Source organism: Salvelinus sp. IW2-2015, linkage group LG1 (assembly GCF_002910315.2).
Source record: "Salvelinus sp. IW2-2015 linkage group LG1, ASM291031v2, whole genome shotgun sequence".
Classification (NCBI taxonomy): Eukaryota; Metazoa; Chordata; class Actinopteri; order Salmoniformes; family Salmonidae; genus Salvelinus; species Salvelinus sp. IW2-2015.
In genome coordinates, this window is record NC_036838.1 from 21,851,155 (window position 1) to 21,876,949 (window position 25,795).

At 40.6% G+C, this 25,795-nt stretch overlaps 3 protein-coding genes across 3 annotated transcripts; all 3 read left to right on the plus strand.

Moving 5' to 3' along the window:
• Nucleotides 1-1,431: 1,431 nt before the first annotated feature.
• Nucleotides 1,432-8,947, plus strand: LOC111962504 (transmembrane protein 128). Its single transcript, XM_023985646.2, has 5 exons — nt 1,432-1,626; nt 5,460-5,592; nt 5,921-6,082; nt 8,382-8,490; nt 8,699-8,947. The coding sequence occupies exons 1-4, from the start codon at nt 1,527-1,529 to the stop codon at nt 8,479-8,481; spliced, it is 495 nt and encodes a 164-aa protein (XP_023841414.1). The 5' UTR covers nt 1,432-1,526; the 3' UTR covers nt 8,482-8,490; nt 8,699-8,947.
• A 3,930-nt stretch (nt 8,948-12,877) lies between these two features.
• On the plus strand, nt 12,878-17,489 carry otop1 (otopetrin 1). Its single transcript, XM_023985656.2, has 6 exons — nt 12,878-13,348; nt 13,625-13,761; nt 14,472-14,530; nt 14,750-14,880; nt 16,022-16,938; nt 17,217-17,489. The coding sequence occupies exons 1-6, from the start codon at nt 12,970-12,972 to the stop codon at nt 17,385-17,387; spliced, it is 1,794 nt and encodes a 597-aa protein (XP_023841424.1). The 5' UTR covers nt 12,878-12,969; the 3' UTR covers nt 17,388-17,489.
• A 4,067-nt stretch (nt 17,490-21,556) lies between these two features.
• Nucleotides 21,557-25,542, plus strand: LOC111962520 (D(1B) dopamine receptor-like). Its single transcript, XM_023985668.2, has one exon. The coding sequence runs from the start codon at nt 21,891-21,893 to the stop codon at nt 23,196-23,198; it is 1,308 nt and encodes a 435-aa protein (XP_023841436.1). The 5' UTR covers nt 21,557-21,890; the 3' UTR covers nt 23,199-25,542.
• Nucleotides 25,543-25,795: the final 253 nt, after the last annotated feature.

Consider the following 25,795-nt stretch of genomic DNA (forward strand, 5'->3'; position numbering starts at 1 on the left):
ATGTATTTGGCTAAGCTGTATGTAAACTTCCGACTTCAACTGTAGATGTTCTTCTTCTCTGTTTTTGTTTTATATTTCACTGCCATACTGTGTTCGAGCTTGTCTAGCCATATTGTCTCAAGAGGACCACAATGGAAATAAGTCCCAGACTTTGTGTTATCCTCGATGATTTTATTCATGTGCATGTATGGCTTTTTAWAGTTTTATGTGTGCTTGTTTTTTTAAATGGTYGAATTAATAAACAAAACTAAAAAAGAGAAATGTAACTACAACATTTCACATCATGCCAAACTAGTCTGCGCTACAGTCCGCCAAAAAGCTAGTTATCTTAGTTAGCTTTYTGCTTACCAGCTCTAAAGAAAACGCAAGGATGTTATATTGTTTTGCYYCAGGCTGCAACCATATCTCTTCARCGGGAAGGTGCTCATTTAWTTTTTTTACGAACGATGTCCAGAGAAGACTTTGGGTCCGTCTGATAAGGTGTAAGCTCAGCATGTCCGCTATACATCAATGGCATGAGACCTGAGGTGTAGTTTKATTTTTTAGATGTTAGCACATTGTTAACGTTTTACTTGTTTTGATTACATAAACGTCACAAAGAGTAACGTTAGCTGATGAGATATCATAGAACAAAATGTATAAGMTCTCTCTGTGTTGACCACAGACCTCATTTCGGTGTTAATCCCCAAGAAACATTAATTTCCCCCTAGACTTTGGCCAAGGATCCATGGCAGAGTTAGCCTTTGTCAGTGCCTACAAAAAKACACCGTTACTATTGCTTTCTATAACTATGATGTGGTTGGTTGATACTTAAAACCAGTGGTGGAAAAAGTACCAAAACTTGAGTTAAAGTAATGATACTTTAATAGAAAATGACAAGTAAAAGTCACCCAGTAAAATCCTACTTGAGTATAAGTCTAAAAGTATTTGGTTTTACATATACTTAAGTATCAAAAGTAAATGTAATTGCTAAAATATACTTAAGTATCAAAAGTAAAAGTATAAATCATTTTAAATTCCTTATATTAAGCAAACCAGACGGCACCATTTTCTAGTTTTTTTAAATTTACGGATAACCAGGTGCATGCTCCAACACTCAGACATCCTTTACAAACAAAGCATGTGTTTAGTGAGTCTGCCAAATCAGAGGCAGTGGGGATGACCATGGATGTTCTCTTGGTGTCATGGAAAATGTATGAGGTAAAAAGTACATCATTCTCTTCAGGAATGTAGTGAAGTAAAAGTTGTCAAATATAAATAGTAAAGTACAGATAGCCAAAAATAGTAGTAAATAGTACTTTCAATTATTTTTACATAAGTACTTTACACCACTGCTTAAAACACCTTTCCAGGCATTGTAAAATGTTGCATGCTTCAGGAAAACCTGGGAAAAGGAACGCGCCTATATTCTTTGAATTCCMCCTGCTACGACTGTCGCATTAAATAAACGTCACCAGCAAACCTGTGAGCAGGAAGCGTTAGCCAAAGCTAGCCAGTCAGACAAGATAAACAGCCTGATATCAAACATGCTTGCTGGTAGTGATTTCGTAAATCTGCGAAATAGATTCAAGAAAGATGCTGAACTTCTTATGCAAGGGGTTTCAGCAGGTGACGGCAACGAAAAGAGTAAGTAAAGTTAACTGTTAGCCATTAAAATACCATCGTAGCTAACGTTAGCAGCTAGCACAGACGACAGTTTCAAGAAGTAACAAATCAATGAATGAGTCGTAAATAACTTAYTTGGACTGTGTCGTTGCCTATCATATTCAACTTCCCTATTTCCAATTGCTATTACACCTATAGGTGTGTAATATGGCCAAAATACCACGGCCAATGGCTGTTCTTAGGACATAACCCTTAGCCGTGGTATAATGACCATATAACGTTACCACAAACCCCCGAGTTGCCTTATTGCAATTATAAACTGCTTCACAACGTAATTAAAACAGTAAAAAAAATAAGTCATTCCCGTGGTAAATGGGCTGCTGTTATGTGCCAGATGTTAAGACTACAACCCGTTATAAATGGCCAGATGTTAAGACTACTSTTATAAATGGCCTATTTGCGAGATTGACTTATTGCAATAGGCATATGCTACTTACTAAAATCTGTGTTTATAATTGCAATTAAACTTTGCCATGGTTTGCTGAGSTAGATGCAGGTARCCTATAGCCCCTGGTAGGCCAACATCTAATTTCAGGGAAATATCCTCAATRATACWTTTGCGATAGAGCTGTGAACATGATCACAATTGATCACTTTCAATTTAATGAATTAAACATGGCCATTAATAATTGCATAATAACACAAGCCTACAACAACAAACTGAGTAATAGGCTATTTAATMAAATCCATTTGCCAGCTCCAGGTAGGCTACACAGGTGGCACAAATTGATTCGCAATGGCTCCAGTGATATCGTCATTTCAATATATTTATTGTACCAAATGGTAGGCTACAGTATACTTACAATGGTATATAAATTAATAGCCTACTTGATGGTAAACAGATGCAAATGTACCCTATCATTCTCCACATTTAATGTAATGTTGCACTCTCTCAACCAGTGCTCTCAATGCTCACACACCTCTCCGGCCCTCCCCACAATTCTCTCACTCACTCATAGCAGCAGCAGTTAACAGTGAAAAAAAATATATATATGTATATTTATTTTTAAGAGAAATGCCAAGTGGCCCAAAAACCCGCCACCTGCGACCAATACATTTTCACCCGCTACATCGTTTTCAAAGTAGCCCAATTTCAGGAAAACCACAAACATGGCAACCCTGCTCCCACAAAGCCTAAAACTAGAACCATCCTTTTTGAGAGCAGTTGACACATTTTTCCAATAGGTGTCTCCAAAATGACAATCTAAATACAACTGAAAATTGCTTTACCCTGTTCTCTGCATTTCTTCCTTTGTTATTTGTTCATCACACCAAATGATTTAATCTGAACTATTACTATAGAAGTGATTGATAAAATAAAATAAAAATCTTCAGAAAACATTGTGAAATTGTGTTATACAGAAAGAATTTTTATATATATTAAAAAAATGTCAATAGAAAAAACAGGTCAAACTAAAAAATGCAGTAGTTGCGTTCTTTCCAGCTTCAATTTTGAATGCTTGTTAGCTGTGTTAGTTGGCTAGCTAGCAAAGGAGAAGAGCCTCCGTAGTGGGGGTTGGAACCAGCTACGGAACAGAACAGAAAACCGGAAAATAACAATGTTAGGAACTGAACTGGGAACGAAAGTGATCTCTAGTGTTCCGGAACAGAACCATTATTTTAAAAGCATGATAATAGGTTAATAACGTTATTTTACATTCCTAGCATTTTTTGAGTCCCTACAAAAAAATACCTTCAAGCGCCTATGCAAAGCACTCACTCTGTCACTCAGAAACGTTTCCTTCTATTGTTTTGCCTGCCAGCTAGTTTCTATGCAGTTAAGGATGCTAAAGTTATGACGTTTCACATTGGATTTATTAACAACCAAAAGGTAAGATGTGTTTTAAATTCTGGTGCTGCTGCACCCACAAGCTTGTTAGCTAGCTCTGGTCCAGGGGTGTTGAGCTAGCCTTGGCGTTGAGACAACTCTCGGATGTTCAAAGTTCYTCCATATTTACCGCTTGTCCGTAGCTAGCTAGGAATCTAGTTGGCATATAATTATGTCATTCGTTGAAGTAATGATAGGCCTACTAATATCGTAAACACATAATGCACCTCATATTATGATGYCAAGCCTCCTCCATGTCCACCCCCTATCTTGCTCTCTYCCCACCCTGCAAAATWWCAGTTGCATCTCACACACTACACTTGTCTGTTCATCAAGCATGTAAACATCTAGTTTGCCTGGTCCATAGAAAGCTGCTCTATCTGCATTGRTTGATTGGTGGAGTAAATTAATGAGTTAAATGTAAAAACTGTYGATTTCACAAGTTTAAAAAAGGAATGGAAMGGAACGATATAAACTGGTACTTTTCTGGTTCGAACCAGTTCAGACCTTTATTATGCTGGTCGGATAGTGGTTCGAAACGATTGGRAAATAATTTTGGTTCCAACCCCTGCTCCATAGCAACCATTTTTGTTTTCCATAGYAACCTGCCAATCAAATGAACAACCTGTAAACCTTGGCTGGAAACAATGCTAATCGAACGAACGACCAGACGGCTTGRGTAGCAACCTCGGGACTATATCTTCGTGGAAGGATGAAATCGTATGAATTCATTCATAAAAATAATGTTTTTAATGATTCTAACCGTTGTATTTGTCTCGAATAGGCTTGCAAAATTCCGGGAACTTTCAATAAATTCCCTGGTTTCCCAAAATCCTAGTTGGAGGATCATGGAATCAGAAGGGAATAAGCAGGAAATCCGGAATCCTCCAACCAGGATTTCTGGAAACCAGGGAATTTATTGAAAGTTCCCAGAATTTTGCAACCCTAGTCTCGAACCTAACACGGCCCAATATATCCTCCAAACCACGGCTTTAGGTATTATCACTTAAATATAGCCAACATTGTGCCATCACACAGGAGGTCCAGTAGGCAGATTTGACAACAGAGAGAACAATTGTCTTATCTTCAGAACCAAACTGGGCAACATGCCAGTGATTCTTGATTGTTTTGACTGTGTAAATGCTGTGTCAGCACTGCAGCAACATGATAGTTTCAGACTATACTTCTGGACTGTACTCAAGACTCAGCCCAGTGCTTGCGTAAGCTGATATGCATCAAAAGAAACAGCAGACCCAACATTGGCTGGCTGGATGGTCCAGTATATGGTATTCTTTTACGCTGGCGATATTTTGTGCCATACTGACATTATTCATGTGAAATATTCCCTTATTTTTAATACTATTAAATTACCTTTGAAGTTACTATTTGAACTGTCTAGTATGAGACAGCAGCATCTTGGTGGGCCCGGATTTTCAACTAGAGGAGATATTTGTTCCAACGCCAGTGCGCTGGGTTCATACCTGAGGACAGACCTCGCAGCTTGTCCACTTCACCAGCCAACTCCTGTCTCTGATACTTTTAATCAACTGCTAAATTATAGGGATTAATAGGCTTTCCAAAAAATTATCTTATCGCCTACTGCCCCTCGTGCTATCTGTATCATCTTGAAATGTCTTGAACCTTTAAAAGGTGCGGATTGGGCACCTTCTGTTCTCATATTTTGTTGTAAATTCAATCTGTTTTTGTAACCCCTTGGCAAACTGACAATATTCAGCATTAAACTCAATGATGCTGAATAGCCTAGGCTACAGCCTACTATCATCATGCATAGGCCTAGCTAGATTGTGTAGCACCCTTCAACAAATCTCGAAACACTAAACTGTGAGCGCAATTACACATGATCACTGTAGGCCTTTGCTGTTTCTTTTGAGAAATCAAMTGAATAAGTGATGATCTAGGCCTACTTCATTACCAGTGACCATGGCATTTTGTCTCAAACCTGCAGGTCAAGAAGAGAAAGATGCCAAACCACTCTCTCGGATCAACCGCCATTCCATCTTCTGGATTGTGTCATCTGTTGGGTTGACGTATTATTTCGACTTCTTCCGGGTCCTCATGGAGAATGAGGATATCAAAAGGTGTTGTATTGAGGAAAAAATATTTTGTCCGCAAACCAATCCAGCTAGTTTGAAAAGATGAGGAATTGTGTGTGTGTAGGTCTTTGCTGTAGACCATCTATGATTAGTAGGCTAATCAAATGGGTTGTTAGCCTGGATCCAGACTTGAGAATTGGTCAATGGAATTGTAAAAGTCCCAAATATTGTGCTTTTTTTTTTTTTTTTGGTTAGGCACATTTTATTCATGCAGGATTATCTGAATACTCAATGTTTGCAAAATGCAATTATGATGACTGCATTTACCGAAGTTCCTATCATTTATTTGCTGCTTTGGGGTTTTGTTTTCCAGCTGGTGGTTCAATCTCGGTGTGATACTGCTGGGAATATGCCTATCTTTGGCCACATTTTGCATCGTATACCTGGAGTGGTTCAAGGGCATAAAGGACTACGACCAGGAGTACCCTGCTATTGCTCCTATTACCACAGCAGCCTTCATTGCAGCATCATGCAGGTAATACTCTTTCAATTACATTGTACATCCTCAAAACTGACATGGGATGTGTTAACATAAAGTATGTTTTTTTTCTTCCTGTTGCCGACATTAACTTACGCCTCTTGTAGAAGTGCAAGGTGCTTTATGTTACAAATGTCATTAGTTCAAGCATAGAATATTAAGTGTCAAACATACATTTGTATAATTGTTACTCTCTTGTGGCTGGGTTTTGCAGAGAAAAAACATTACTTTAGCTACGAAGGCTGTAGGAAACCCATCACTTAACTTTGCAAAAAGTAACCGGGGTTTACAAAAAAGACAGATTAATTTCTTATTTGCTTACTTTAATCCAGTGTTCATCCTCAACAGGGGATTAAAGTGAGAAAATAAGAAATTAATCTGTGTTTTTTGTTGAGTTCTCCAACTCGTCTCTGCCTCGAATTATTCCTTTTGGAAGTTTTTCCTTGGGTAAACCCTTTTTGTTGGATTTTTGTCATTGCTGTCAAGCACCCCTCCTTAGTTTTCTTTGTTTGCTGTAGCACGGCAGCCTTCCTGAAATCTTCGCAAAAAGTACCTGAATATTCATTAAAGCATACCCTGTTATTGATCTACAGTGTCTTGCAAAAGTATTCATCCCCTTGGCGTTTTTCCTATTTTGTTGCATTACAACCTGTAATTTAAGTWGATTTTTATTTGGATTTCATGTAATGGACATACACAAAATAGTCCAAATTGGTGAAGTGAAAGGGGAAAAAAATCACTTCTTTCAAAAAATAAAAAACTTAAAAGTGGTGTGTGCCTATGTATTCACCCCCTTTTGCTATGAAGCCCCTAAATAAGATCTGGTGCAACCAAAGTCACATAATTAGGCCTCCTGTGTGCAATCTAAGTGTCACATGATATCAGTATATATACACCTGTTCTGAAAGGCCCCTGAGTCTGCAACACCACTAAACAAAGGGCACCACCAAGCAAGCGGCACCATGAAGAMSAAKGAGCTCYCCAAACAGGTCAGGGACAAAGTTGTGGAGAAGTACAGATCAGGGTTGGGTTATAAAAAAATATCAGAAACTTTGAACATCCCACGGAGCACCATTAAATCCATTATTAAAAAATGGAAAGAATATGGCACCACAACAAACCTGCCAAGAGAGGGCTGCCCACCAAAACTCACGGACCAGGCAAGGAGGGCATTAATCAGAGAGGCGTCAAAGAGACCAAAGATAACCCTGAAGGAGCTGCAAAGCTCCACAGCGGAGATTGGAGTATCTGTCCATATGACCACTTTAAGCCGTACACTCCACAGAGCTTGGCTTTACGGAAGAGTGGCCAGAAAAAAAACATTGCTTAAAGAAGAAAATAAGCAAACACGTTTGGCAAAAGGCATGTGGGAGACTCCCCAAACATATGGAAGAAGATAGTCTGGTCATATGAGACTAAAATTGAGCTTTTTGGACATCAAGGAAAACGCTATGTCTGGCACAAACCCAACACCTCTCATCACCCCAAGAACACCATCCCCACAATGAAGCATGGTGGTGGCAGCATCATGCTGTGGGGATGTTTTTCATCGGCAGGGACTGGGAAACTGGTCAGAATTGAAGGAATGGTGGATGGCGCTAAATACTGGGAAATTCTTGAGGGAAACCTGTTTCAGTCTTCCAGAGATTTGAAACTGGAACAGCGGTTCACCTTCCAGCAGGACAATGACCCTAAGCATACTGCTAAAGCAACCCTTGAGTGGTTTAAGGGGAAATATTTAAATGTCTTGGAATGRCCTAGTCAAAGCCCAGACTTCAATCCAATTGAGAATCTGTGGTATGACTTAAAGATTGCTGTACACCATCGGAACCCATCCAACTGGAAGGAGCTGGAGCAGTTTTGCCTTGAAGATTGGGCAAAAATCCCAATGGCTAGATGTGCCAAGCTTTTAGAGACATACCCCAAGAGACGTGGAGCTGTAATTGCTACAAAAGGTGGCTCTACAAAGTATTGACTTTTAGGGGTGGGGGGAGGGGGTGAATAGTTATGCAAAAATAATAATTATTCAAAGTGGTAGGTAGGCATGTTGTGTAAATCAAATGAAACAAACCCCCCCAAAATCTATTTTAATTCCAGGTTGTAAGACAACAAAATAGGAAAAATGCCAAGGGGGGTGAATACTTTCGCAAGCCACTGTATGTGAATGGACACAAATGGCATAGCTAGCTGGCTACATAATGCTTTTGGTTAGTAAGTTGTTAGCCTATTTTACAATATCTCTAAAGGTGATCAGAATGATTTTGATCAAGCACATTTTTTTATTTCTTCTCCCCAGTTTAAATATAGCACTGTGGCCTGTGTGGTCGTTCCTCACCCCCATCCTCCTGTTTACCCAGTTCATGGGAGGTGTTATGCTCATATCCATGCTTGGGTGAGATGTTAAGGTAAGATAGCAAAATGTAAATAAAGATGGTCTTATGAATCAACAATATAGATTGTGTAAGAATCGGTATTGTGAACTGTATTGTTAATATTTGTTCCATCCGATACTTCTCCCTCCATTTCAAATTTATATCATTGTATTGCATAACTACCAATAATAGATAACCAAGTACCTACTGCTGAGTGCAATTATTTTTGTTTCATTTACAGAACTAAAGCCTCAACAATGACGACAGTTTGACTTTCGTGTTAATAAATTGATAATGTTCAGGAAAGTTTTTTTTTTTTACGTGAATATATTATATTTGATAAATTACCAAAGCTTTTTAAGTGCTTTAATTGTTTTTGTATCGCATGTGTATTTTTGAGTCACAAAGCCATTGTGCTATTAACATTGTAAATGTGTGCTTACATTCTGTAAAATCTGCTCAATAAATAATGGTTTGTAGCTAATGTCAACCTTGTTTTCCTGTATTGTTGGCAAAAAGCCTAACTGTCAGAATTATTGATATGAACTTGAGTGCCTATATTTATTTAATACTGTATGTGGGACTAATAGGTCATTTAAGTGGACAAAATTCTTCCACTCATTGGGTCACAAATAATCCTCAAGGTTTTTGTTGCATCAAGATGAGCTATACTGTAGTTGTCTAACTGTTGTGGGATCAGTTATTATAATCTCCTTGAGAAAATCTATAGGCCTACCTAAAAATGTACAGGCCTACGCCTGCAAGATGGTTGTAGAATCAAATACCCTTTACTAACAACTGCAATAAGATACACTTGAGCAAGACACCTTTAAAACCCTTTACACTCGTAGGAATCAGCCTTATAGGGCTAAATTGAAATGTTTCTTACAGAAGAAATATGAAAAGCATATGCATAACTGTGGTAGCAACTGAAAGGGAACAATTTGGAGATAATGGGAAAGTTATTAGACCAAAGGTCAGGACACAACAGTTCATCTGACACCAGATTTAATCCAAATATTACTGTTGATTTTATGTGCATTTTACATTTCCTGTACTTTTCAACGCATTTGTTGAGAACAATATCTGAAAATACTCTGTATACATTCGGTAACGTGATAAGAATATTCCTGGAAAATGTGGGGTAGTGAGAGGACTAGTCCTAACTCCACGTGGCCACACAACTCTCCAAAATGTACACAGTTCCTAAGTAATTTAAATGTACTTTTATGATCCAAAGAAAAGTCTCCAGCTGTGCCGTTGAAGAACTAGAGCAAGCACAATTGTATTTGTTTTGTTTGGAACACAGACCTGTATCCCCGACATCACACAATTACTGTTGAGGTTTACGCAATCCCAAAACTTCTCAAAACATTAGGAACACCTTCCTAATATTGAGTTGCCACCCCATTTTGCCCTCAGAACAGYGTCAATTTGTGGACTACAAGGTGTCGAAAGCGTTCCACAGGGATGCTGGCCAATGTTGACTCCAATTCTTCCCACAGTTGTCAGGTTGGCTGGATGTCCTTTGGGTGGTGGACCATCCTTGATACACATGGGAAACTGTGGAAAAACTCAGCTTCGTTGCTGTTCTTGACATACTCAAACTGGTGCGCCTGGCACCAGTGGAGGCTGCTGAGGGAGGACGGCTCATAATGGCTGGAACGGAGCTAATGGAATGGCATCAAACGCATGGAAACCATGTTTGATGTATTTGATACCATTCCACTGACTCCCCTCCAGCCATTACCACAAGCCCATCCTCCCCAATTCAGGTGCCACCGACCTCCTGTGCCTACTGACATACCTCATTCAAAGGCACTTAACTTTTGTTTTGCCCATTAACCCTCTGAATGGCACACACACACAATCCATGTCTCAATTGTCTCAAGGCTTAAAAATCCTTTAAACTATCTCCTCCCCTTCACCTACACTGATTGAAGTGGATTTAACAGGTGACATCGATAAGGGATCATAGCATTCTCCTGGTCAGTCTATGTCAATGTTTTGTACACTCAGTGTAAAACGCAATCTGGGTCAGGTGGGCATCATTTGAAAGATTGTTCTATTGCTAACATGACTAGCTAAATTATAAAGTACAATCTTAGTGTTTAGGCTTTCACGGGGCAATTCAGAGAAACTGATCGTAATTGTGGTGTGTATAGAAAGGAGTCGTGTGCATTAGGTGTGTGTTCAGCGGCACATTTTCATCACAACAGACAAACAGGCTCATTCTGTTCAGAACAACCCAGAGTACGACGCCATGTCGTCTCGTAAATAACTATGTACATCATAGTGATCATAAACGTTGACACTGTGTATGACATGAGTTTCATATGGAAATGTGTAGTGCACATTTGGGCTCGGGTGTTTGGCTTGCTTGTGTGACATCATAGTGGTATTTGTCATCATCCTCAATGTCTCATCTTTAAAAATACATTGAGTCCCTCACTCAGACAACAAACAAGTAGCTGCTTAATTAGCGGGAGGGATGGGGGCAACTTCTTGTTGCATGCGGTGCTCAAGTTTAGAACTGCTGTCAGTCAAAACCCATCCAGCGCTGTAAAGTGCAGAGCCTGAGCTTTGATGTCATTTCTAGCATATTACTGTACAGCCACTGTGTTCCAATTTAGGAGCTTATCAGTGTCCAAAACTGCCATGTTCAACCTGTATATGGGTACAAGTGTAAAGGGCTACCTGCATATTATCGGTCTGTAATAAACAACTATTGCTGGCCTAGAATCGAAAACACTCGACTCCGTCGATCCAAGGGAAGTTTCAAACCTAAATAGGCCTATCTTTGGTTGAATAAGAGCACAGGGAAGTTGGAACCCCACCATGCATGCACGCGCGCTCCACTGTTCAAAATGACCGTCTCCGATCAATTTGAAATGCCCAGAAACAGAATCAATCAGGTTGATGGAATTAACATTTAATGGATGTTTGTTTACTTGACTGATAGGAATCGAGAGCAATGATTAACGACATGGTGTCATCTCCGATTAGGATTCCCATTCAGAAAGGTTAGCGCTGATGATCACCTCAACTGAGAGTCCATGAGTTAATTTCCTGATGCTTTGACTGCAATGATCAAAACAACGAGTGTAAATACAACAACGGAAACGAAGTTCTGATTAGGCATGTAGAGTAGTATTGAGATTCGATATAGATCTGCGCCAACCCATCTCATGAGCTAATTGATCATTATTTCATGGCCCTGTATTTGTTTTACGCCTCTCCTGTAAGCACTATTCAATGCACCCTGGTCAATGTATAATTTGCAGCCTCTAAAACTGCAGCTATGGCAACATAAAAAGCACCAAAGGGAATTTGGAGTCATGCGTAAAAGGTGTAAACCACTCGGGACAACATCTTGGTCAGGGGTTCCCGGGTCAGATTTTCCCAGAGTTCCCGAAGGATATTGAAATATAATGGCTCCCATTGTTAAACCATTACTCCTACCTGTATCAATTTCACTAAGTGTATCTCACACTATCTACCACGCATTGATAGCCTATTGCATGCAATATGTTATCATGCATTTGATAAATGTGTCAGAGGGGGGGGGACAACAAATAGACTAGGTTAATTTTGACTTTACTTATATCCCCCTCACACAATCCCCTTAGTGCTCTAGATGTTGCCAAAGACGATTTCATTTCAAGGGGAGGGGGGCTGGGGAGCAATTCTCATTGAAGATGAGTCCTCCTACTTAAACAAATCCATTTACAAAAAGGGCCATTGTAAATTCGACCATTGAAATCCGATTCAGTTTTTTTCACTCTTGGAAAGCATAGTTCTTAACCATGACAAGGCAAGTGGAGGTACACGTTAACGGACTATTGGACTGAGGGGCGGTTGGGTACGAGCACATTTGGAGAGTTGGGAAGACTCTTAGCCCCATACCTATAAAACCTCGCCTAAGTGGTTTGACAAATATCGTTTTCTTTTTATTTTACACGGGATAACCCCTCAAAACGGATCTCAGAGACTTGGATAGCAGTGCTAGTTGGCAACGACTATAGAAACGAGGATCCGGTGACGAAAAAGCTTTTTGGGGATTAAGTTATTCCATGATCACTTAATTTTTTTATGTAGATTAAGTGAATGGTTGGCACTACTAGTCCACCAATTTAGCAAAAAAACGTATGACAGGTCCAATCGGACAACGGATGGCGGTCACCGATGGCTGAAACTCAATCTATTAATCTGAATTCACACTGCTAGAGGGTATATGATGCGCTATAAAGTAGCCTAATTTCAGCTAAATGGTCCAGGGTGACAATAGGTTACATCAAACAGTGAAGTTAGGGAAACTGGACACTGAAAGCATGCGAAACAATTGAGACCGTCTTTGGATTGAATCAACATGCAATTGGCACAGTTCCTATCCATTTGCGTCCCCGCCTTGTTGCAACAGGTTGCGCGCTTGGCCTTCCACAAATGCACTTATAGCGCACAGTTTTGACTTTGCTCTTACGTTCAGACTCGAATGTTACAGATTTCGGCGCCATGGTTGAGCACGGAGGCCTCGATCTTATGTGTTTAAATAAGTCCTACAGCCACAGTTCCACTACCTCGTCCTCCAGCTCAGAGCGAGAAAAGAGAATATTCACCAAGTTGAAAGTCAGTTTGACTGAGGACTATCCGCAGAAGAACGCGGAGATCCTGAGCGGCCAGTATGGGACTAATTTACTGTTGATCGGCGTGTCGCTGATGCTGGCTATTGCGCACCATGGCGCATCAGTGAAGGAAGAGCACCTGCTGTCGTTTATYACGACCCTCATGATCCTCCAGCTGATATGGATGATATGGTACATCGTGAGCAGAGACAGGCAGAGTAACTTACAGCCAGAAAAGGATGTGCATGCCACTACCTGTTGGATAAGAGGTGAAGCTGACACGCATGTTTGGAAGATTTAGTCTTTCCCTTACGTAAAAATGTATTTATTTCATCTCAAGGTCGTTATTAGTCCATAGGAATAACGTGGTATTATATTATATCTTGAATGTTTTATATAGTTTAATGCTTCTCAACTAGCTAAATGTGGCGTATTTTCCGAATATATTTGTTTTTCAAACATTTTATTGACATCAAAAGCAATTAAAAGTTATTTTGCATAGTTTTCCGTGCAGCCGCATAATAACGAATGTTTCATTGATATAGGTGGGTTAACTCTTCTTGCGCTCCTCTCGTTGATTATGGATGCCTTCCGAATTGGTTATTTTGTGGGCTATCGATCATGCGTGTCGGCTGTTCTAGGGGTATACCCTATCATCCACGCAACTCACACGATAGCACAGGTAAGATACAACCCCCATTMTATGTTAATTTGATCACGCTTTTCATTATGGCCTATACTTTCAAGGATTTATAAAGTGGTCTGTAATTTCTAAACGGTTCATTATTCATTTAAAGATTGTTATTTTTGGTGCTTGCTTAATAATATGCTTGTGAATGTTCTAATGATTATTACTGTTATTATTGACAGTGCAGCCACATAAGCTCAGTATTTGCCAAGCAGCTAAATGACAAGCACACCGTTTAAACCAATGTGTTATTGGAGCCTACAATTGCAATGTACACAGACTAAGTAACAATTAACCGCTTATAAACCATGAATAAACCCCTTTGTCCTCTTAAATATGTAAAGTGTTACAGGTAAATTGGCTGCTCTGTTTGAAAAGTTATTGAGTAATGGTATCGAAATTCCACTTAAACAGGTATAGTGCTTTGTCTTGGAGTGGAATAATGTAAGCTTTGTTGCTCGGGCAAGAGAGTTGTCTGTACAACATAATCCTGTCATTGTCCATGTTACTGGAGTCTAATGTAGCACTAACGTAATCCATCAGCTGAGAGGTCGCTTGATATGGCCTTCACATTCTGATGATTCATTTTCACAGTCCAAATGAAAGCCTTCACCAGAATTTGAATGTTTTTTGTATTTTTTTTGTATTATGTAGTGTGTCTTGTCAGTGCTATGATACAAGTATAATTTTGAGTTTTGTTTTAGGTGCATTTCCTTTGGTTTCACATCAAGGACGTCATCAAGACCTTCGAGACCTTTGAAAGGTATTGTGAAATATAATAAACCAGTATTTTGAGAATGTCACAACCCATGCACGCCTCTCAAGCCTAAGGTATGTTTAGGTTATACTCAAGTACCTTTTTCATTGGTGCAATTCAATAAAACAGTTGATGAGTTTATTTATCCTGTTATAAACATTGTACTAATTTAAAGTGTCAATGTAAATTCATTTTGTTCCATTTTGTTTCATGTGTTTCCCTCAGATTTGGCGTCATCCATGCAGTCTTCACCAACCTGCTACTGTGGTGCAACGGTGTGATGTCTGAGGCTGAGCACTTCCTAAACAACCACAAGAGAAGGCTCTCTTCCCTGGGCTATGTAAACCTCACCATAGGTAAGGGGACCAGGGGTCGAGTGGCTGCTTGTACCCAAAGAAAAAAGGACAATAGTTCACTTGAGAAGCTCACTTCATTGGATGAAAGACAGGGGTGCGAGGGGGGTTGGAGGGGAAGGTGGGATGGATTAGGCAGTCTGGCAGGTCTTGTTTGTGTCGAACGCCTCTCTCTTAGGTTTCACGAGACATGCACGGTCGCTGGCCCCCMCCCCCCCCCCCCCCCCCCCCCCCCCCCCCCTGCTCTAGCGACCTCAGACGCCTTTGTCCCAGGCCGGGCTGCTCCCATGGGCGCTGCAATTACAGTAACTGATACATCTTAAGCCGTGGCTGCTCCACCGGCCCCCTCATATCCGGCCGACTGTGAGGCTGACTGTGCCGCTGTTGTTCCCTTTTTAATTAAAGAGAACAGGGCCGTAGTGGTACCCTTTGGGGAGGGGGTCGTGAGTGGGTAGAGATAGTAGTGCTTCAGGGTTGAGTTTAAAAGCAGTCTCTAGAGGGCAGCACTAGGAAAGAGTAGTACAAATGGTAAGGGCTTCAAGTACAAAGGGAAGCATTATTTTGAGGAAAGACTAGAAGTCATTGTATACCATTTTGTGGAATTGTGTATTTTGGTGTTCAGAAGGTTGATTGATACACTTGATCCACCAACCTGATGATCCTCATCACACATGTGAAGAGGAGTTTGTGGGAATATTTATCAGACCACCCACTGGTACATGATGGATTGTCAAAGTTGAAATGACTAGGACATTGAGCTGGGAGGCCCTAACAGGACATTTTCTCTATATTCCTGTCCAGATCAATTCATTTGGTAAATAACTGAATTCTAAATTCAATTCCTACCTCCCTTTAAAGTGTATTGTTGCTTTAGACTCTGATGGCAAAGAATTGATTAATTATGTTATATAAGACACAAAGAAAACAACTGGCTTCATGAAAAAAAAAACGTTGAAATATACTTTATTGCCATATATAATTTATTTTGTTATATTTGAATAACTTGGGAGTTTACATCCTCTGTGTAGTCTAGTTGTATACACAAACTGGAGGCCACTGTTTTGTAAAGTACATTATGGTTGCAGAAGTGGGATTTCACTGTGCTTGAAACTGACAAGATATTGTTTTTTTCTATGTGTTTCAGTGGATATGGAGCCTCACTGTAATTGCACTACCAGCGCCTGCTCCATGTTCTCCAACAGCCTCTACTACCTATACCCCTTCAACATAGAGTACCACATCTTTGTCTCTGCAATGCTCTTCGTCATGTGGAAGAACATAGGGCGCAGCATTGACCTCCAGTACAACCGGAAAAGGCCGGCTACCAGGACCCAGGGGCTGGTGGTCGGCCCCATCCTGGGTCTTGTCGCCCTGGCCAGCACCATCGGCGTGCTGGTGGTCTACATCATCCATGTGGAAGAGTCGATGGACACCCGGGAGTCGGCCATCGCAATGTTCTACTGCTACGGCATCGTCATGCTGGTGTTCATGTGCTCGGCCGGGGCCACGGGTCTGCTCATATACCGTGCCGACCCTATGCCCATGGACACCACCAAGAACCCCTCGCGGACGCTGGACACAGAGATCCTATTCGGATCGTCGGTGGGCTCCTGGCTCATGTCCTGGTGCAGCGTGGTGGCTGTGACAGCCTCAAGCAGCAGCCCGAGCTACCGCTGGACCAACCTGATGTACTCGCTGCTCATCGTCCTGGAGAAGTACATCCAGAACCTGTTCATCATAGAGTCCCTCTACCGCCAGCGGGAGGACGGTGAGAGGGTGGACGCTGAGGCGGCGGGGCCTGTGCCGGAGATCTTCTCTGTGACCTCCTCCTTGGCGCCGCCCTACAACGGCATCATCAACCGGGCGTACGAGAACCCAGACAAGGGCTGTGTCACGCTGGAGAACGAGCAGGTGGAGAACGGACAGGTTTACGGAACATTCAGCCCACGGAAACATTCGGCAGTGCCCCTGCACGTCGGGAACAACGTAGCGGAGACCCCGAGCAAGAAGAGGCAGATTCTGAAGAACATCGCTGTCTTCCTCTTCATGTGCAACATCTCAGTAAGCTTGCTGTTTTTTTTAACTTATAATTTATCATTTATTTATTGACAATAGTCAGCATTGATGTTATTGTCTCATAACTAGTTCTCAAACGCATAGGATTCCCCATTTCTTACCCTACTAGCTACTCTTATTCTCTACCTTTAATGCAATGTTCCAGTAGGGAAATGTATTGTGTGTGAGTTTATGAAAATACAAGGCTTTTTCACCACACACAAAAACAAAACAAAAACAACAACAAGGTAAGTTTAACCTTATTTGGTATCTCCTCACTGCAGCTCTGGATCCTCCCCGCCTTCGGCTGCAGACCCCAGTATGACAACGGCCTGGAGCAGGAGACGTTTGGCTTCACCATATGGACAACAGTTCTCAATTTTGCCGTGCCCATGAACCTCTTTTACCGCATGCACTCTGTGGCCTCCCTCTTCGAAGTCTTCCGAAGGGTGTGACAAGACGAAGAGGGACCGACGAGACGACGCAACATGCACAAGAACACTTGTCACCAAGGGCTCCATAGAGGAAATTAATAGCAACACAGGTCAACCTTTCAGGAGGAGCTCTTGTCATGTACTTTAGACTTCTAAATAAGCATTGAAACATGTCAGTTTAGGGGGATTATACTAGATGAGATGTCCCTTGTAGCGATGCATCTTCGGAAACATTTTATAGCACCAGATATAAACAACAAATTACATTGATATCAGACCCTGGATTCAAATAGTATTCGGAATCTTTCAAATACTTTAGCTGTGCTTGATTGAGCTAGCCTGGCACAATGTAACCAATGGAATAGCCCCAAATGTGCAAGAACTGATCCCCCGCCCCGGGAAGGCTCACCCAAAACGCCAAAGTCTTTGAAAGATTTCAAATAGTATTTGCTTTRCTGTGTGTTGCTGCACTGAAAAGTGAAATTGACATTTGAATTTAGGTCTCTGTTATAACAAGTGTTTGGGTTTGTCTTTTGATGTTCATCAAAGTTTTGTTGAACGCGTTATTAAACGCGTATGTAATAGTTTAGTGTCGAGTTGTCTCTCAGATCTAGTACAGATGTAAGCCAGGCTATGTATGAATGCATCATGAGAGTGGAGCATGATAAGTGATGATACATGATGAAAGTAGATGGTGCAGTGAAACAACTTATATCGAAAATGCCATGCCACATTCATTTTTCAAATCCTGTATCATGGTGAGACTAGTGGGTCTCATCCCCGGTTGCGCTGATTTCACACACACCACTGTGTTTGCAGCAGTACTCCAACATCATAGAGAAGCCAAAGAAGCTCTCTCGGTCTCGATTATTTAACGTCACATAAGAACTGTACTAAGGATTGTAAAGATGACGTGCAACTGTAAAAGCCTTAAAGTTTTTTTTTTTTTTTTTTGTGTTGCCATTTTTATGTATATTTCAAATGCACATACTGTCATGGAGGATGTTCTCAGTGGTCAGAAAAATACACAGGAAACTCAATACTTCTGTGTCAAACACTTGAACTACTTGACTGGCCACAGTCTAGAGTCCTACATGTACTGTAGTATAGGGCAGCGCTAGACTTGGATTGCTCTTCGGTGTAATATTGGACTGTAGTTCTCAATCTCTCGAAAAAGTCCATTGGACTGTAGTTCTCAGAATCTCCAACAAATGAACACTGGACTGTAGTTCTCACAATCTTTCGCAAACGTCTCATTGTATTGACTGTCCTCAATCATGACTTGTTGACATCATTCCGCGTATATTTGATGGCATACACATACAGTTGAATGCTGTACGGTGTTGACTCATCTGTAATGCCCGTAGCTCTACTTTCCTTTCAGTTATATAGTTTCTTCTTCTAATGAACCTCAAATGTGGTTCCCTTAAATATATTTAACATTTCAATAATTGTTATGGAACTCAATTTGACTAAGAAACCGCCTGGGAGTGTGTGGAGCGTGCCCCAATGCCCACTGATGTATTCCCTGGACCCATATTAAGCCTAGTTCTGGACTAAAACAAATGCTCAATGGAGAATCTCCATTGAAAGTGTCCGTAAACTTGTCACCGGCCGACAGTGTGCCCCATTTGCTCTCCCGCTCCATAATGTTGGTGAAGAGACTAAGTATGCACTCTGCATCTTAAAGGGACAATCTGCAGTTCAAACAACACCAAAGCGTTCCACCCTGCCACTGTTTTGGTAAACAGCGGAAGAATGGGGCGGTTATTATGTCATTGAAAAGGGAAACAATACAATATTTGCACACATCAGTATATACTGTATTGACTGACATGCATTTTCCAAAAAGCAAWTATGTTGCTTCAAACTGAAAGAACTCTGAAACTGAACCAAATATCTTGATTGATGTAGTTTTGAAAAGTAAGCGTTGACAATAATCTTAACCTGTGATGTTGTTGATCGATTTTGTGATGAATTAGTGAAATGTAGTGCTACTGTATGGTTCATTTTTGGACAACATATTTAGGCTGTAGGGACTATCAGAAAACTGTGAGTTCTACATTGGTGCTAACTACTGTACTTGTTTTCAGTTGTACGTGCCAATCTGTGGTCAATGCTTATTGGTAAACCTGCACCAATACTATATCCTCCCTGTGTACATATCTGAACGTAGATTAAAGCGAATGTACATAAAGACTCCTGGCTCTGTAATAAAAATGATTGTGAAACTGACATTTTAAGTTAAAGAAAAGACATACATTCGGTCTATTATCTACAGTGAAGTTATGAATATATAACTCACATAAAACCTATGTACACACAGTGGGTCCTATAACCCACTGCTGGTAGGGGACCCTGGTCTCTCTCGCTCGCTCAATCTTTGCACGTTAGCTAAAAGTTCATCAATTCACTGTGGACCTTCATCGGAGCATATAGGCCTATGTAGCATAGCTCAATGCTCAAATAGCAGAAACTATCTTCTTTCACCGCAAGAGTTAAAACCATATTTTTGGAAACAAGATTAATCAATTTGCCTCGTTATAGAACTCTGGGAATATAGGCCTAAAGTTCTCACCCCGTCCTTAGTTGATCCTGCTAATTATTTGAATTTCCTAACCATTTTCTAACTTGCTAAAATGTCGTCTTGATGGAATAGCTGGCCACCTGGTGGCGACAAATGTTAACTTTCTAGCCGACTATGCGTTAGTGCGTAAAACCTCGGAATCAGATACATTGTTAAGGTTGTTGCCCAATTCTAAGCGTGCTATATTATCTTTGTATTCAACTCTTCAATAACGGTCAGCGAATGTAAAATTTTGCAATCACCCATTTTTGTCAGTTAGCCTAGTCCCATTGTTTGTTGGAATGGAATTGCTAAATAATTTCAAAACAGTTTGTGACTATATTCCCTAGGGGTTTTACAAATGATTGGGATATAGCCTATTTATTATCTGAATTATGTCAATCATAATTTCAAATGCAGAGTATTATCTGAATATAATTCATGCTCTATAGGTAAGCATATGCTCGCCTATTATAAATAGTTAACATTAAAATGTTCAATTTGTATACATCTTTGTCATTGATTGACATTGTGCAGGTACAGGGGCTGACAAATCTCTTTTGTTTGGTAAACTCTCACTCTCTATATTCAAGGAAGGTGAAAGTCAGTAAAAAAAAGACGGATCATCATTTGMACAAATTTCCATGAATGAAAGAAGTAAATCGTCAGAATTCGACATAACATATCCTAGATTTTACTCGACAGAATTTTGCAGGACGCTGAGAGATTATGTAGATGGTGCATGAAATCGATTTGACAGGCATGTTGTTGACACAGCTAAAAATAAAGATGACGTTTAAAAGACGGAAACTGCCAACGCAAGAGAGGATACACTGCAAATGCAGATGTTGCAGTGCACTGAGTTATTGTGTTTCTACTTGCACGTCGAGTGTGAGAGTGAGTCACCTAGGATGTCTAGCCTGAAGTTGAAATTAAACTGAAAACATCACGCTCACTCCAAACGCGTCGTGCATAATTTAGAGAGAGAGCTGTACTATCAATTGCTCACAACGTAGTCTAGTGATGACCTTTATAAATGTATGACTTGTATGCAATGTTTGTTTTCACACAAACAACGTCGATTAACAATAGAATTCCATCCACAAAAGCCTAATTCGAAAACAAGTATCGTGCGTAAAATTCGCATTCCTGAGGCAGAGTTGTCCCATGTGCAATTTCAGTACCACTGACAGCACCCCTGGATATTACTATTCATTATCCCCACAGCAATGAAATGCTCCATAATTCTTTCACTGTTTATAGAAAGGTATAGATTAAATTAAAAAAACATTCACTCAGGCCTACATTTTGCAAATTGAATTGTTGCTTTTGAAGAACAGAAACCCACAACTGGAGTATGAGTGTGCAACCTAATCCAAAAATATAATCCAAATAGAATGCTCATTGGTATCTTTCTAGCGAGAGGAGTAGAAACTCAATTCATGTAGTGCGTGTTTCCACAACGGAGGTATGTATGTGTGTGTGTGTGTGTGTGTGTGTGTGTGTGAGTGTGTGTGTGTGTGTGGGGGGGGGGGGGCGTTGGCTCAGGGGACTCCCTCCCTTCTCAAAGCGCTCACGAACTCAAAATAGCCTCGACCAACAGTGTCAGTGCTGCTGTCTTACTTTGGCATGGCAGGTCAGACGACACGCGAGGTAATAACATGCGGTCGCCAACGCGCTTCAATCTTTTGACGCACCGAACGCTCTGTTCGGTTCAGCGTGGATGCAACACATTTGTCGCAAATTCACTAAGCAATCTCAAATCCTTTGTTTGTATATTTATTTCCAATAGAATGGCTGACGAAGGGACGACAGAGCACCGTGAGTTGGTTACTACTGCGTCCTCAGACGCGCATGGCGCAATGGACTGGCTTTCCACTTGAGAGGACACAGAGAACCCTGCGAAATACAACTCAGTACATAAGAACCACTCCATCCCGTTATCTCTTGGGGAGATTATGTGGAACTCGACCGAATCGGAGGGAACATCCGACGGTGGAAAGGAATTGGTCATCCGGACAGTGACGGGCTGTTTGCTCTCACTGCTCATCCTATGGACACTGCTGGGAAACCTTATGGTGTGCTCTGCCGTGCTACGAATTCGGCAATTACGAAGTAAAGTGACCAACATTTTCATTGTTTCTTTGGCTGTGTCGGATTTATTCGTTGCAATTCTGGTGATGCCATGGAAAGCTGTGGCTGAGGTGGCGGGGTATTGGCCATTTGGCACTTTTTGTAATTACTGGGTGGCGTTTGACATTATGTGCTCAACTGCGTCTATCCTCAACCTCTGCATTATCAGCGTGGATAGATACTGGGCCATATCAAGTCCATTCCGCTACGAGAGAAAAATGACCCAACGAGTTGCCTTTGTGATGATAAGCGTCACGTGGACTTTGTCTGTTCTCATTTCATTCATACCCGTCCAACTGAACTGGCACAAAGCCAGCGAAGACGAAATAGTTGGAGCGCATAACGCCTCCTTGGGTCAAGTAGAGGAAAACTGTGACTCTAGCCTCAACAGAGAATACGCCATATCGTCATCTTTAATAAGTTTCTACATACCCGTAGCAATTATGATTGTGACATACACGAGAATCTATCGGATTGCTCAGATCCAAATCAGGACTATAGCTTCCCTAGAGCGCGCGGCAGAGCACGCCACAAGTTGCAGGACCAACAGACTCGAGTGCCAACACCACAATACCTTGAAAACGTCTATTAAAAGGGAAACCAAAGTTTTAAAAACGTTATCGATCATTATGGGTGTTTTTGTGTGTTGTTGGTTACCTTTTTTTATTTTGAACTGCATAGTTCCATTCTGTGACAAACCACAGACTGACCAAGATGCAGGTCTCCCGTGCGTCAGCGAGACAACATTTGACGTCTTTGTGTGGTTTGGCTGGACTAATTCATCCATGAATCCTATTATTTACGCTTTTAACGCAGAGTTCAGAAAAGCATTTGCCAGTCTGCTGGGTTGTCGTAATTTCTGCTCCAGCACACCAGTTGAAACGGTGAATATTAGCAACGAGTTGGTCTCCTACAACCAGGACACACTTGTCCACAAAGAAATCGTGAACGCCTATGTCAATATGATCCCCAACGTAGTGGAATGCATTGAGCACGAGGACACGTTTGACAGGATATCACAGTTAACTCACAACAATGAAAATGGCACCGACTCCGTTTGTGACTTGGGCGATTGCGAGGAAGAGATTAGCATCGAACGGACGACACCATTTACCCCCAATGGTTTACATTGAATTCCCTTGTCTCACCTCGTGCGTAAGAGGATGTGTTGCTTCTATCAGATATTTGACATGTGGTGTTGTTGTCCCATGCTGAAAAGTGACGTAAATTTGTGTCTTATAAGAGTAGACACCAGTCTTTGTTTATTCATATGATCTCTAAAGGTTATAGCTTCTATGTATTTGGAGCAGCAGATGTATTGAAACCAGTTGCTCCAATTGGTACAAGTTACCCAAGATGGTATTCAGAAATGACTGCTTATCCATTATCCGATCAATGACAGTGGGACCGCCGTCCTACAGACTATGGAAAATATGGTAAGCCTTACAGGCGCAGTGTAACCACATGCAGTTGTATAAATGCCTTATTTATTATGGGAAAGAGTGCAATATCGTTTTTAAACAAGGGGAATGTTAAAGGATTACAAAATGTTTAATTTACATGAGGCCAAAATATTAAAAGTGCTTACTCTCTCTCTGATGTCTCGCGCACAAACACACACACAAATCTCCCTGCTCTGCACGTACTCTGAAGTAACTGCACATTAGACAAAGCATTCTCAATCGAATTATGCACCTGCAGCAGCAGACCTCTTATAGGCTTGACTTTACCCATAATAAATCCACACCGGTCCAAAGCTAATTAGGAACTGTTGGAAAACTTCCTTTGAGTGATTATGGCGAACACCTGCCAAGTATGACAAGTTTAAGGCCAGGTACCACACCCTAATAGGGTAACCCCCCCCCCATCATATCACAATCAACTTTTACCAGTTGAATGTGGACACAATTATAATACTTTTTTGTATATATTTTTCTGAAATAATTTAATTAAAATATGCAAATTAGGTGGCCTTGTTAAATATGCGCATATTTGCATATCACGCAAATTCATTTTTCTGGACACTGGATGAAGTCAGCCTAAATATTTTGGTTTCATTTTGTTAAAACTCCAGGATCGATATGTAAAATACATACTGGCTCATTTTTCAGAAGAAAATGTAGTCGAGAAGAAACAATTTTACAACATATCAGCAATTCCCTATGTATAAGTATGGAGAATACTTCTAAGGATAACCACACACAAATTGGTGAATGCAGATGCGTCTGAGGCTGACAAAAATGAGTTGACATGTGGGAAGAGTTTGACTTTCGGCAAATGGCAGTTAAAGACAAGTAGACTGAATTTAGACTACCAACCCATTGGGCACAGATACCAATTCACCATCTATTCCACGTTGGTTCAAGGTCATTTCATTGAAATTACGTTGAAACAACGTTGATTCAACCAGTGTGTGCCCATGAGAAACGCCAAACACCTACAGTATTTAGACCCAATCACCATCTCTTCAAAATAAGTTACTACATATAGTCCAGTTTGTAACATTGTCTATGAAATGGGCTTTTATTAAATTCTGTGTGATTCAATGTAGTGAGCTTTGCAATGATCGATATATGGACATTTAAAGCGGGTTACAATTCAATAACTTTTTATGATGGTAGTATGATAAACTAACGAAAATATACATTTTCATCAACCTATTTTTACTTTTTAGAAATACTAATATTATTGGACTAAAGTACCAAAAAAATCTCCAAATTGCTAGGTAGATGAAAAAATTTAATTTCAGCTTGTGGTGCCTGACCTTAAGGGATATTCAGTTCTACCTCTCTCTATTTGGTGAGAAAAATGGCCAAGACACACAAATCCAACCATTCTCCATTCTCTATCATACAGCATCCATGTTAATAAGAAGTCCACCAAACACCGTTCGCAAAGCTAATTCCCACTTGGCAAAAACTGGTTGAATCAACACAGTTTCCATTGTCACTTCAACCCCACAAATCTATGTGATAACGTTGAACGTGGAAAACTGATTGGATTTGCAAAAAGTAATCAAATTAGGGGCATTTCATATTTTATTCACCCAAATTTTAGCCCAAAGCCAATGACATGGGGAATTTTCTGTTTTTGTTTTCACGTTGAATTCACCTTAGTTGACAACTCAACCAAATGTAAATCAAAACTAGAAGTTGAACTGACGTCTGTGCCATGTGGGTTGTCTCTATGAATCTCCCCAATTCCCAGTTAACAATCCGCTTTTCAAGATCACATAATATGTGATATGACATATTATGTAAACAAATTAATCAACAATTACAATTATGTGCAACGGGGTAATACAGATCTTGGTGTGAAACTCCACAGTGGGACCATGGTCAGTTTGACTTCATTTCATTTGAGCTACTTTACATATTTTGAAAATGTACAGATGATATTCAATGTATGCTGCCATTCAAACAGTGAAGTGTGTCACCATTTTGCAAATAAAATACTCTCTAGCAGAGACTCAATTTATTCTAGTGGTCACTGTTCTTGTAGCCTGACTACCCATCTACATCGCTCTGGCCAAATGCCACGCCCACTAGCGTTTCTTCTCCATGATGAGTCTGGGTTAGCTTTCCTCCCTGACGTCTTGTAGAATGCAAACACATTCTGATCATTTGGGTTGGGCCAGAGCCGGCCTACGTGATGATGTTATCAACTTTGATACTCTGATTGGTTAGATTGGTTAGAGATGATCCAATAGCTGATGAATTAGTTTTGTACA